We start from the raw sequence: 14,781 nt of genomic DNA, 5'->3' as shown, positions 1-14,781 counted from the left end.
AAGTAACATGGTCATGTTGGTTCTCTGGGATTTTGTCAGTGTCAGTGTCTGTGTCACTATCATATTCAGAACCAACACCATCATCATCACTCTCAATGACTCCAATGACAGAGGTTTCCAATTCAGAGTCACTGCTATCTGACTCTTCTCATCTGTGACATATTAAAGTTGTTACAATATCTTTCCCTGACAGTTTTCTTAAATTGAATGAAGGTTGTGCATGTATATGTGCGGTTATAATTTGAACTTTTTCAGCTTTCAATTTTTTGTTTTGGTAATTTATGTTTATCAAGGTATTTATCTAATTCTTTTACATTTAAATTTTGAAGGTTCCCACTCAAGAGCAACTTTAACCAGTCATAGTCCTCGTATTTTTTATCCTGTCTTCTTTTCTGCTCCTTTTTTCTATGTTTCATTCTCATCAATTTTATTACCCTTTCTAAATTTTTAAAATGTTCTACATAACTTTTTACAGTGCTTACATCTACTATAAACTTTTTGAAAATAATTTATGGCCATCTCATCTCCAAGTTGCTTTTCAGCGAATAGTTTTTTAATGTTGAAAATAAAAATATTACGTATTACTGTCAAAAATATATGGTGAAAAATTTACAAAAGGGTTGATTTTCCAATAATCCTGTATGTGCATCCAGAAGATCATGTGGCACTGCATCAATGCTATGGTGTCGGATTGTTGAAATATTGTGTACACAAGAAATTTGCTGTAGTCCAAGAAGTGATCTCAGTGTGTATGAGGCTAGGAGAAATGTGGATAGGCTTACACATTGTGTATTGATGCTAATACTTTTGTGTCCCATTCATTCTGATATGTATAATCAAAGATTTCTCAGTGGCGGCTGGCAGAAAAGGCAAAAAAAACCAAATTAACATGTATTGTTTTGTGTCATCTGAAAACATGCGCATTATGACTATTTTAAAATAAAAGTTTGTTAAAAATTTTTGAAATATGAATGCTCTGTCAATTTTGAAAAATAGTGCTGACAAAATGTGAACTTTGACTTACACAGGGTTATCTGCATTTTAATATGAACATTGGATTGTGACTTAAATGAGCAGAATAACATGTGAATTCATGTTTTGGATAAGGTGTTTTGTTCAAGCAATGTTCTAAAATATTCCTCAGCATTGTTGCTTTCAGTGGCAGCTACTTGGTTTTATGACAACCAAATTAGACAAAAAGAGAAAAGTGAAAACAAGTTGGCTTTCACCAATTTTAATTCCTGATGTTTAAAACTTTCACTGTGAGTCTGCAAATATTCAGCATTATCAAATGAAAATGTATGCTGAACCTGTGCATGTACATGTACATCTCACTTTCCGGAAATATCTGGATATCTGCAAATGATGTACCATTAAACTTTAAGATACCCCCAGTATATATCACTTTGCCGAGTATCTGCTCCTCTGATTTTCTGTTCACCATTTCTAACTGACTTCTGTGCTTGTCTTTGTGTGCATCATATGTATCAGTAAGACATAACGAAAAAAGTATTCATATTTAGTATTTAACTTTTCTTCAGAAACTTACAACCAGATAATTGCTACCTTTTCCAAAAGTGTGCCACTTGCAGTCCTTGCAAATCATTCTTTTTATAGTCACATACGCTAACCCAGAAATGATTTGTTATATCATCGATTAAATGTCCACTATAGTTCCTGCAACTTGTTAGACTGGATATGTCTATAGTGTGTAAGCATGCATTTATATATTGGGGGGGCATGGAAAAACACAGGAAAGATGAGGGGGGGCATAGATTTTTTCTATAATTTACTAGGGGGGGGGCGTGGAAAAAAATCACCCAGAAAATAGAAAATCGTCCACCCTCCCCCAGGAAGTAAATTCTGAATAGTCCCTAAGTGACTCCGTCGATCGTTGAATGTAGACAGTAGAGGCAAGTGTTGTTCCTAACGCACAAGTGAATGACCTTCCTGGTGAATCAATGGCGTCCACCTTACTTAGGCTGCGTTCACAAAAAATGGTGGGGGGGGATTCGAAAATTTTTGGGGTAGTAGAGGGGGGACTTGAAAATATTTTAGTTCCCCTTTACGTTTTACACTTTCCAATTCCAAGTTTTTGTTGGTGATTCAATGAAAAATGAATACCATTTTTATGCCATCCAATTGTTGTAATATTTGTAATATTTTGACAAAATCTAGAACCATTTTGTCACATTTCATGACTTTTATATTAAAAAATCTAAACATGTATGATTTCTTGTAAAAAAATCAATCTTGAGCCTAATAACAGGGCAGAAGCTGCAACTGTTGATGATTTTTGCAATATTTCTGTGCAATACATCAACTACAGTTTCTTGCTGTTTCCCTATAGCATTCTAAAACACACAATATTCAGTTTGTCGACAAAGCCTGCAGAAACAATATGTATTCGGTGATAATTTGATCAGAGTCCAGACTGACAGTCAATTGTCAGTCATACAAATGCGTAGTACACATACACAGGCTGAGTTAGCAAGCTAAATACTGGACAGTTCAACATGCTGCAGGGAGTAGGTTGTATAAAAAATATTGTCAAAATTATCAAAGTTAATACAGCTACTCCCTGTCATTATCAGGTACCGCCTGCTACTGCAGTGTTTCTGTCACTGCATACCTGAGCAGTGATAGAGATAGCTCTGACTCTGATGTACATGGTAGTTGAAGAAGAGTTTGGGTCAAATGACGGTCATGACATGTGAAACATACTTGTACACAAGATCAGGAGAATTTAAAAGTTATCGGGGATTTTTGAAATCTGGCATATAAGAATAATGAAATATCAAAGAAAAAAAATATAGGGTCACCATGCTTGATTTTCCAAATTTTCACATTCTCATCATAAAATAATTGGGCCTACAAGAGAAAAACTTTGAACGGTGAAGACTAAATGAAAAAATATGTGACTAAAACACGATTGGAACTAATTTGGGATAATTGGATGGTGAAGTAATGCCGATATAATCTACAAATATAATCTTTTCTTTTTACATTACGCACTTGTTTTTATGAGTAATTTCCAATATTGCAACATTCAGCTATACGGCACCTAACAGTTTTGAGAAATTTGAAAAATATGAAAATTCAATTATCCGAAGTTAGTTCCACTCGTGTTCTAAATGGAATTATTATTTTATTTTTAACAAAATTTGCCATTATTACACCCAAAATTTCAGAGATTAAAACGTTTATTTGATGGAATATTTTAACCTTTCAGTATTGTCAATTTTGAGTAGCATCTAATTCACATATGTCTTGTACTTTTGAAACAAATTTTTGGTAGGTCAGTGTGCTATAAGAGTTTCAGAATATGACAATTAGCCAGAATTCACGATTTGCCCACTCTCTCATGATCGTCATTTTGTGTGCTCTTCGGCAGCAGCAATTGTCCTGGCCATAGTTGGATTAACTCAAGTTGGCTTAGACTGCTAAATCAAAAAGGTTCACTGATGCGTTTAAAATGAACTTGCCTTAGGAATATGACTTTACAAACTGCTGATTACAGGTAGTGTTGAACATCTGCGAGCGGAATGGCGCGATACGTGTTTATTTTTTCTGCGAGCACATCCTTTATCGGATTTACGGGCTTGTGATAGTTGGGGGGACTTGAAAAATTTTGATCATATAGAGGGGGGATTTGAATTTTTTTAGGGTATGGAGGGAGATCTAAAAAAATAGGATTTCAATCGCGATTCCTCCAGGCCCCCATTGTTATTTGTGACCGCAGCCTTAGGGGCGACGTCAAAAGTCCAATGAAAAAACAAAAACTTAATCCTCAGTTTGGGCACAGTCCCTCCACATTATCAAAAGGCGGGGTTGACCTTTTGATGGATGACTCTCATAGACGCACGCCACCCCAGCCACCCTGCCAACGATAGCTGCGTTTCCACAGCTAGGTTTCCAGTAATTTCAAATGGGTAGTATAGCAATTAAGGTAGTTGCAAAGGGCATTTTTGTTCCCAAAATTCATGTAATCAAATTTATTTCTTCAAAATTTAAATAACGGCACAGACTTTAAAAAATCAGGGTTTGGTAATCACATAATGTGCAAAAGAAATAATAGTAAAGATACTGAAATATTGTGAAATATGACACCATTTAATTAAATAATTAAGAATTAATTAATTTCTTACAATTTTCGAAAACAAAATCTAATTACGCATTCCCCCGGTTTTTGTACAAAAATATATTCCAAGACAATCTATAATGCTATCTACGTGAAAATGTTTACATGGATGTCGCCCTCCTAATATCCATCGGAAAGATATGGATGCTCATTAATATCAGGATAATAAAGTTTAAAGGCCGATAGCAAGAGAAATAGCCTCCGAAGAAAAAAGTTCCCATGAAAAAAATCTGTGTCTACGTTGTTTTGTCGTGGCATTTAATTTTTTAGAGTGTGAAAAGACGGCCAATTTGGCCAAAAAGTTGCTGTTTACAGCAGCTTGTTTTCGCCCCATTTCCATCATCAAAACGGCCGTTGCTTAGCGTACAACAGTGTGAGATACAAAGATTGAACCACTCTTTTTTGGGGAGTGGAGATTTAGCCGAGCGGTTCTGTCTGTGGCCTCTCCGCTAGGCGACTGATGCCGTATGTTGTGGGTTCGAACCCGATTGAAAACTAGCCGTGTTTCATAGGGTCACGTCGCGGTGACGTAACACGTAAATACTGCCAAAGGAGGCGGCAAGAGAGCGCATAAAACGGTTTAAATCTTTGTCCGAAGCTGGTCACAAGGGGAAATTGCAAAGACAACTCGAGATGGCTTATGTCCTCCTGGTCCATTGCAAGGAATGCAGATACACATCGACAAGCAGTTCCAACACTGCCGGCACCGCCGTCGATACCCATATCGCCTTCCAGACTCACGACAGAGAATTTTTCATCGAAATACTAAGGTCTAAATTGCACTGAGGCAGAAAAAAAGAATTTGCGTGCATGGCATGGATTAGTTACGGTATAAAATCAAACATCAATACATGAAGTTGAGCCCGGCAATGTGAAGATCGAGGTGCTAAAATCCGGAACTAAATCGAACGGTGGACCTTTCTTTACGATCAATACTTAGAGTTCAGCCCCAGTAAACCCTGATCACGAAATTTTAGAGTAATGTTAGCAAATGATGTTTCATACAACATTGTATGAACTAAAGTAGTTCTACGAGACATATGACCTCATTACGTACAAACGGCATTCGTGCAAAATTGAGTGTGCCATTTTGCAGCTGGTTATTCACATCGTGTTTTCCAGAGATATAGATATTATCTTTTGAAATGTATGATGACACTATGATATCATGGCACATAGCATCATAGGTGACAAATGGCAGTTCTAAAGTAAATGTACAAAGGCTATTCAACCTTGTCATTATGTCAACACAGTTTGGTCATACCACACGATGGCGACGAGCTACAGAGACGACGTTTATAACACAGACTTCGATGTCTTGTCTTTCTTGACAGCATTCGTTTTCTCTGACGACGAACTTACACAAAGCATCTTGCAATTTCATTTGGATACTGTTAGCAGCATCATCAACAAAGGTAGGGTCCACAGTATGTTGCTTGTCGTTGAAATACAGGTTGAAATTTTGACGACGAGTTTCAACTACTGAGGTTGGAAGATGCCATGAGGACAAATGTACATGTAAGCTCAGTTACTGTCAAAGTAAGACGTTAACACTCACTTGAGTCTACTGTGCATTTTGTTTGAAACAAAAAGTCTTCAACCTACATGTTTTACAGTACATATATGTGTTCGTGTGACTGTCTTCCCGCGTATGCAGTATGTATGTATGTATGTATGTATGTATGTATGTATGTATGTATGTATGTATGTATATATGTATGTATGTATGTATGTATGTATGTATGTATGTATGTATGTATGTATGTATGTATGTATGTATGTATGTATTTATGTAGGTAGGTAGAGGTAGGTAGGTGTCTGCGTAGCAATGTGTGTTTTGATGCACATACTAGTGGCTTACACTGATTAGCGGAACGGAATGAGCGGAACGGAACGGAATAGCCACACCAAGTAAAAAATTAGTTTCTCTTAATTAGAGTCCATTTTTTTCGTTCACTGAATTTTGGAGGGGAACAGCATGGAATTTCGGATCTAAAACAGAAATTTGGATTTAAATAAATATCACTTTTCAACCCTTACAGTAATGCATCTGTTTTTCGAAGTTTCTCTTGCCGTGATGAAAATCGTGAATAAGACTACTAATAAGAATTTTATTCCATAGAAACACACTTCGGGAACTGTAGTAGAACAAGTACAATAAATCAAACATTACACATATAATTAGTCAAGACTGCTCCCTAGACTGCTGCTGGGAATGATGAAGACAACTGGACTGAAGCTATAATTCAAATCTGAAACTACACCTGAATCCAAACCTCACCCTGGATATCGCATCTGCTTGAGGATGCTATGGCTACCATGAGGCATGTGAGATGGCGCACAGGCGTTCTGTTGAGTGGGTAGTTTTTTAAAATGTAGTTTTGCCACATTCCGACGTTAGGCTACGGAAGAGATCGTCCGAACGTAGCATAAACTACACTTTTACAAACTACCCACACAACAGAATGCCTGTGAGGTGGCGGTCTGTGTAATAATTCACCTCGATGGCATGGCGCCTAATTACATTTTTGGCGCGGAGGTGAAAAAAGAGGGAGGCGGTGACAAATCGTAACTTCTAAAATAGATACATTGAATTGCATTGCTGATTGTTTGTTCATTGGCGCGGATGCCACTTCTTTTTCGTTTTCTGTTGCCAAGGGTCTGCAGACTTACGGGAGCTAGCACCAGTTGATTTGGGGGATTGTGAAAATGGAGGTGTAGACAATTTTTTTTCACCAATTATGACAGCATTTTTTTTCAAAAGCATGCTCGCGAAACAAATTATTTTCTGCACAACTGAAGGCAATGCAATATATTTCTTTTGTTGTCAAAATGAAGTGCACGTGCATATGTTTTGCATGTCAAAGTTCATTCATGCAACCTGTAATCGTTATTGCAGAATTTTGCCTATCTAACCACTTCCCACCTTAGAAAATTTTTAAATATCCAGATCTCAAAGATCAAAATACTAAGGTCGGTTCTAAACATTCATTTTTGGTAATTCCAGCACCTCGCATCACATTTTTTGCCTTCCTCTCAGGGAAGTGGTAACGTTTGTTTTCTCACTTTGGGGTTTTGCAGAAAATTATTTTATGCTTCTCTGTTGGGAGTGACAATGTTCCCCCTCCCGAATCCTCCAGCCCCTCCTTCAGATATCAAATGATCCACCCCTTAGCATGCTCGGTAAAAAACGAGGGGCTGAAATTAATCTATCGAATGACCAAACAACTAGGTCGAAGGACATCAGTAATGCATACAAAAGGCATCGCTTATACTTACATACACAGTCGATCAACGCGTTAACATGAAACTACGGCCGTTTTGCAATTTTAGTCATTCTTTTGTGATCAGTATTTGAAGGCAGGTAGTGTTTACACCCCTAATTGTCGTTGTATGCCGTACACATGCAATTATTGTTTGAAAAGTATGTTGAGCTATTGCGATCGTACAAAACAGAGTGCACAACTACATGTTGGCCATAGACACGCCCTCTTTTGGGTTGACCACCCCCTCCACACTATGGTACTGCCCTCTATAAGGCGTGATTCACGGGCTACGGGTTAGAGTTAAATTTAGATGTAGCTTCAAATTGAAATTACAGCCTCGTTTCCTGTGGTATTTGACATAATTTTCATTTTGGAAACTTCAAAAATTAAGGTGCCTTACTTGTAGAGTTGAATAAATGATATATTTTATTTAAATCAAAATGTCTCTCTTAATTCCATTCTTTTCCGCTCAAAAATTCTGTGGGCGAAAAATGGACTCTAATTAAGAGAAACTAATTTTTTACTTGGTGTGGCTATTCCGTTCCGTTCCGTTCCGTTCCGCTCATTCCGTTCCGCTAATCAGTGTAAGCCCATACTAGTATGCTTGCATTCCAGCATAGGTATCTGTCCAGCAGAAATCTACTGACAAGATTAAACTTGTTATCCTGGTTTCAGTGCAAGTTAGGCGAGTCCCAAAACCCGGACCGAGACGAGTCGAGACGAGACCAAAAGACCTCCTATCTTACTGATAGAAAAGTTACGTTTTTTTTGCACATAGGCAGCATCTGTGTCAATGCCACGGAAAAAAGGACGTTGTTCCAATTCTGTCTTAGTTAGTCAAAGAAGTGATATCCCACTCCTACCATCGACTTATGCTTGTTCATTTTCGTACATTCTAGTCAGTGGTTACATAGCTCTCCGAATCTGAATCTTAATCTGAGGCTGCCTCAGATTCCATACACATATAAACATACATGTACTGTAGTATCGGTAATGTAGAAAAATGGTGCAGAGCCACTGTAATAAAATTAAACATATGAGCTCTCAGTTTACTTTCCTATAATGTGTTTATAAATGGTGAATCTAATTTCTAAATGATTACTTAAATATCCTGTATGTATGTTTGTAATACAAGGCTACCTATTTTGAATTCACAGTAGTTTCGAGCTCGCCTTGAACTCAAGTTGAAAAATCTCAACAAATCTTTTTTCAGTTATTCCAATCGTTGATTGTGCTATCTCTTGCTTTTTGCATCGATCTTGACACTCTCAACAAACTGCGAGCTTTCTATAGTATTGTATTATGATGTATTTACAACGCCGGCCTGAGGGGTCATTATGGTCTCGTCTCGACTCGTCTCGGTCCGGGTTTTGGGACTCGCCGTGCAAGTTACTATAAAGGACCACGAATGCTGGAACTTGGTGGAGGTCCTACTCTGCTGAATGTGATACTCGCCTGCAAACGATTCCCAGAAATCGTTTTCTCAGATTTCTCCAAACCATGCCGACAAGCCGTTGAAAAATGGATCAATAAAGAACCAGATGCGATTGACTGGAGTAAAATTATACAAAAAATCTGTGATATGGAAGGCAATGGGTAAGTTCCCACAGTTAACGTTATTCAACAAACATACAGTTGATGCAGTGACGTTGTTCTGTTTTGATAGTCGAGGGGAGGTTTTCTCTTAATAACCTTTATGCTCTAAATCTTATTTGAAACCTATCCATCTGTTCAAGGCTTTGTTCTATTACACACGGTTTATGTGATTTGTAAGCCTGGTTTACCAATGCGCTGTAAATTCATAAATACTCTCTCACTTTAAATTTGTAGATCTTACAGATTTCCAGTCTTCCTATTATTTCCAATGACATTTTTCTGTAAACAGCGTACAGACGCTTTTGCCGTATAGTGGGGAATGTCAGCGATGTTGTTACGAAGTATATTTATCAGAAACTCACGCTTGAAATTTGCTGTTGAGTCGTAATCAATAAGAACTTGCGAATCATCGTAGAGATACTAGTCCTTAGGGACCGTTCAGTTTTTACGGCCCGGGGGGGGGGGCGGCAAAATCCAGGGGGGGGGGGGTCATCATAATTTTGGAATCCGCAAAGGGGGGGGGGGGGTCATCGCTTTTTCACTGGTAGGAAAGGGGGGTCACCACATTTTCAAAACATAATACCAACAATAAAGTTCACTTTATGCCATGGCCATGATCGACCCTCTTTACCGGCGGGCCGCCTTCTGCGGCCCACTACAATAAATATACATTATGTATTACCCATGACCCTCTTAACGGGCAGACGCCTTTGGCAGCCCACTCCAATTAGGTTTACTTCATGCAATGGCCATGATCCGACCCTCTTTACCGGCGGGCCGCTTGCAGCGGCCCACTACAATAAATTGACTTTATGTAATACCCCACGGCAATCTTACTGTAAATTCCCAATTGAAGCCGCGGCTTGTATTAGAAACATTTTTGAGGGACCCCTGGGATCACGCACTGAATAATGGTAATGGCCGCACGCCTTCAGCGGCCCTGTCCAGTAAAGTCTACTTTATGCAATAGCCATGATCGACCCTCTTTACCGGCAGGCCACCTTTGGTGGCCCATTAGAATAACGTTGACTTTACGTAATGGCCCATGACCCTCTTAGCCGGAGGGCTGCCTTTGGCGAACCACTAAAGTTTACATTATAAAATGTCCATGGACATGAGTTATCTATGGAAATGAAGTTAAAAATTGCCTTACAGTCGTCCTAATTAACAGACGTTTCAATGGATGTGGCTGAGAAGTTTGTGCACTGGCATCTCTGCTACACGAATAAAGTGCGCCGCGTACCGGAGTTCAAATCCAAACCATGCGGGTAAATTTGACATATGGGTTTCGATTATTTTTCAGGGGGGGGGGGGTCATCAATTTTTTTCGTCTGACAAAGGGGGGGGTCATCTTTTTTTCACAAAAAATGCAGGGGGGTCTATATTTTTTTGAACACCGGCGACAAGATTTTGCCGCCCCCCCCCCCCAGGCCGTAAAAACTGAACGCTCCTTTAATGGAGGCACGGCACAACACTTCTTGTAAACTGACTTCAAGTAAAACCAGTTGAAATACTGAGAGAAGACAAACACTGAAATAAAATCAATCCTTTTCTTGCAACGGCTTCACTGAAGTTCAATCAAGACCAAGGTTTGCAAGTCTCCCGAACGAAATTCCATATCTAGCTAACTGGCTATGCCGTGCGTTATTAACGGCTAAATTGCCCTTTCTAGAAAATTCCAACATTTCCTAATCTTTGAAATAATCACTCAAAAAATTCTAGAAAGATCTACACTAACTCGCTTTTCCGAAAAGTTTGCAATTAATTAAAAGAAGTGCTGGGTAAATACTCGTAATAAACAGTACCCTTCTAAGTGGCATTCCACTGTCTCCTCCAATCTTCGTGTTAACCGGTCATAGAGAGAATGACCCCATGATTACACCTCTACCGTTATTCATTGTAAGCAATTGCATACGTTCCCAACGAGAGCTTTTTTCACTTTACTGCATATGAAAAATGTGTTTTTTGTCGTATTAAAGCAAATATTTATTTGGAAAGGCGACGCTAAAATACTCTGAAACATGTATTTTTCCACTTCATGAGTGTTACAGTTTGGACAATCAGAAACCAGCACGTGCCTAATTATCAATTAAAGACTGAAAACCATGCAAAAGTTCTCTGCATTCAATAGATTCTCAATAACCTCGGAATCCGTTAGTTCATCATTCTTCTAAACATAGTTTAAAAGGCTAGCAGAGTGTTCTCCAATAAAATGTTTATATTTCTCTTACTTTGTTGAGGGAGTTAAATGCAAAGTTCAAATACTATGAGCTGATGGTCAAACTCTATTCTAGCATCGATATAAAATTGGACACTACTCAAAAAGTTGCGCTCTAGGAAAATGAGATAATAACACTGGATCTAACATCACCTACAGAGATAAAGTTATCTCTCTATCTCTTCATTTTCCGGCGACAAGTAAGGCTTATGTCATAGACAAGGGCTGATATTACCTTTGAAACTATTTTACAGAGAAAGATGGGAAGAAAGACAGGCAACAGCACGCCAATCAGTCAAAGAGATTATACACTGCGATATCCTTAAGCCAAATCCACTGGAACCAAAAGTGTTTGAGCCCTTTGATTTCATCGTCAGTGCATTCTGTCTGCAAGCTGCCTGTCCCGACAGGAAGTCTGTAAATGGCGCCTTGAAGAACATCGCAAGCCTCCTAAAACCCGGCGGTACACTTCTATTGGCAACTACTATAAATGAGTCGTTTTTCCTGGTTGGTGGAAAGCTGTGTCACTGCATAAAGATCGAAGAAGAATTCGCAAAAACCGCCGTTATAAATGCAGGATTACGTATTACATCATCTAAAGTGAAGCACGTTACCTCCGCTTACAACGGAAAGATATCAGATGCCGAAGCTCTATTGTTTCTTACTGCTGTGAAACAATAAACGAAATGTTTACAGACAACAGCCTAAGCTTATTGTTGCGACTTCCTCAAAAAAATTCCCATTGCGAACACGCACATACACAGAGATAGATACATAGATAAATAGCTAGCTAGCTAGATAGATAGATAGATAGATAGATAGATAGATAGATAGATAGATAGATAGATAGATAGATAGATAGATAGACAGATAGATAGATAGACAGGCAGACAGATATACATAGATAAATAGATAGATAGATGGATAGGTAGGTAGGTAGGTAAATTGATAGACAGATAAATAGACAGACATACAGACAGATAGATTAATGGATAGATAGAAAAACACTCTGGTTGTTTCGTCTAAACTACGGCTAGGGCTTCTTCAGGTACATATAAGGAGAGTGATATATGAAATGTACAGATCTCAGTATGTTTGTATATCGCAAGATAAGTGAAATTTGTTCGATTTAGCTAACACAGAATTTAGATGAATGTTTTTGAAACTTTCAAAAATACAAAGCTTGTGTAGAAGACTTTGAAAATGACTTCTTTTGTGTAGAATACTTTGAAAATGTAGTGAGTGATGCAGAGATAGAAGTGGATTTGAATGAAAAAACAAAACAAACGAAAACATAACATTGCAATTGGGATTGCAAAGACATGTCTACCTTACAGAAAAGAACGAACCTGATAAGCTATGGGACTTACATATCTTGGTGATACCGGGTGTTGGAAAAGGTATGAGTGAGAACAAAGGAAAACTCGAAAAGTTGTAACTAGGTACATACATACATACATACATACATACATACATACATACATACATACATACATACATACATACATACATACATACATACATACATACATACATACATACATACATACATCACTTATATGGGAAAAACTAAAATATATTTGAATTTTGAAATCAAGTCAGTCACCTCGGTTGCCTAATTAAAACCAATAATCAAAATATAGTAATGTTAATAGTAAACTTGTTATGAAAATATAGTCGCAGACGCTAAACAGTGAAGAATGCTTCATTCTACCTAGACCAATATAATACCAGGGAATGTGTATATTATATGTGGCTAAAACACTAAAGTATGATACCAATTATAAGAGTGTTCAGAAGTAAATCACTGATGCTAATTCTCTCTGACCTTGACGTCAGAGATTTCATAATTAGTGACAACATTATCATCCTCTTTGTCACTTCGGTCGATGTTCTCGTCAATACTGCCTTCACAGGCTTCAGAGAAAGTTAAAGCACCATCATCAACGTCATCTCCATAATCAGTGTTCCCTTTGCTGTTGTCTTCGCAGACTATATCAGCTATCGTGACGTTATTAGTATCAGGTTTAGAATCTGTAGACTCTTCCAGTTTATGTGTGTTTGATAGATGAGTGTATTCTGGAGTTGTTACACTTGCCAATGTTTCATAGCCCTCATTTTGCCCTGTCACGAGGTCTGCACTTCCATCTCTTATGTCTACAGGCTCCTCATACATATCAACATTGTCTTTGCAGACTTCAAAATGAGTAAAGACATTGCCAATATTGTTAGCTCTAGAGTCTACATCTCCCTTCTCTGCTTGTGTAAGTAGCTCTGTTTCGAAGTCTTCACCTCCATCTATGATGTCTACAGGCTCCTCATACATATCGACATTGTCCTTGCAGACTTCAAAATGGGGGTTGGCATTGTCATTATTGTCAGCTCTAGAGTCTACATCTCCCTTCTCCGCTGGGATAAGTTGCCCTGTTTCGAAGTCTTCACTTCCATCTATGTCTACAGGCTCCTCATACACATCAATATTGTCCTCACAGACTTCAAAATGGGTAACGACATTGTCATTATTGTCAGCTCTGGAGTCTAAATCTCCCTTCTCCGTTGGTGTAAGTTGCCCTGTTAGGAGATCTTCACCACCATCTACGTCTACAGGCTCCTCATACATATCAACATTGTCCTTGCAGACTTCAAAATGGGCGTCGGCATTGTCATTATTGTCAGCTCTAGAGTCTCCACCTCCCCGAATCCCTGTTGCAGTAAGTGTCTGTGATGGCATCTCCTGTTCTTCGACTGGCACATCTTCTATTGTTGCGTATGTCTCGTAAATAGAGATTGATTCGTAATTCGAATTTTCAAAATCTTGCTCTTGCCAACCTGCGAAAGATTATTTTGAATTTCATCGTCATTGGACTGGCCATTAGAGTAATAGGTGTATGATCATCCTAACTACCCACTGAATGCTTGCAAGACATAGTGAAAGAGTAACAATTAATCATATGCAAATAAAGCATAAAATAAATGCCCATTTTTAAATAAATATGTTAAATGTGTTATAATAAATATGTTACAGGAAGGTACAGAATGGTGAGTTACCTTGTTGCGTTGCTATCTCAGATTGTAGGACGTTGAGCCTTATCTCTGCTTGTTTGACTGCCTTCTTGTTTTTTCTGACGTTGAATTTCCACAAAATAATGGCAATTACAGTGATCACAATACAACCTGCAGTGGCAGTAGCTGCAAGGACGATGATAGTCCTTAAAGTGCCATTGGAAGAAGAATACTTAAGTACTCCGATACTGACATTAACGTTGCCATGATAAATCTGCCGAAAATATAATTGAAAACACAAACTTGCGATAGTATTTGGACATCTTCAATAACCTTGACAGTTTCAAATTATCTTAAAAATGATTAATTTTTTACCATAAACACGATTGGAACTAATTTGGGATAACTGGCTGGTGAAGTAATGACGGTTTTATAAGAAAATATTAGCTCACCTGTTTTTCTTTTAAAATCATACACTTGTTTTTATGAGTAATTTGTAATATTGCAACATTCAGCTATAGAGCACCAAACAAATATAAAGATCCAATTATCCCAAA

At 38.1% G+C, this 14,781-nt stretch overlaps 1 protein-coding gene and 1 long non-coding RNA gene across 2 annotated transcripts in view; one reads left to right on the top strand and one right to left on the bottom strand.

The window, feature by feature from the left end:
* Positions 1–5,408: 5,408 nt before the first annotated feature.
* Positions 5,409–14,781, top strand: part of LOC139135849 (uncharacterized) — a 10,419-nt gene continuing 1,046 nt past the window's right edge. Inside the window, exon 1 of the long non-coding RNA XR_011553041.1 lies at positions 5,409–5,556. This is a non-coding gene — a long non-coding RNA (uncharacterized lncRNA). The remainder of the gene's footprint in view (positions 5,557–14,781) is intronic.
* The window catches only part of LOC139135843 (plexin-A2-like), a 26,457-nt gene continuing 24,445 nt past the window's right edge, over positions 12,770–14,781 (bottom strand). Inside the window, exons 19-20 of the mRNA XM_070703594.1 lie at positions 14,270–14,498; positions 12,770–14,050 (exon numbers count right to left, since the gene is read on the bottom strand). Of these exons, the coding sequence (XP_070559695.1) occupies positions 13,035–14,050; positions 14,270–14,498 (1,245 nt within the window). The 3' untranslated portion in view covers positions 12,770–13,034. The remainder of the gene's footprint in view (positions 14,051–14,269; positions 14,499–14,781) is intronic.

This window comes from Ptychodera flava, chromosome 6 (genome assembly GCF_041260155.1).
Source record: "Ptychodera flava strain L36383 chromosome 6, AS_Pfla_20210202, whole genome shotgun sequence".
In the NCBI taxonomy this organism is placed as follows: Eukaryota; Metazoa; Hemichordata; class Enteropneusta; family Ptychoderidae; genus Ptychodera; species Ptychodera flava.
This window is presented reverse-complemented; position numbering and strand designations above follow the sequence as displayed.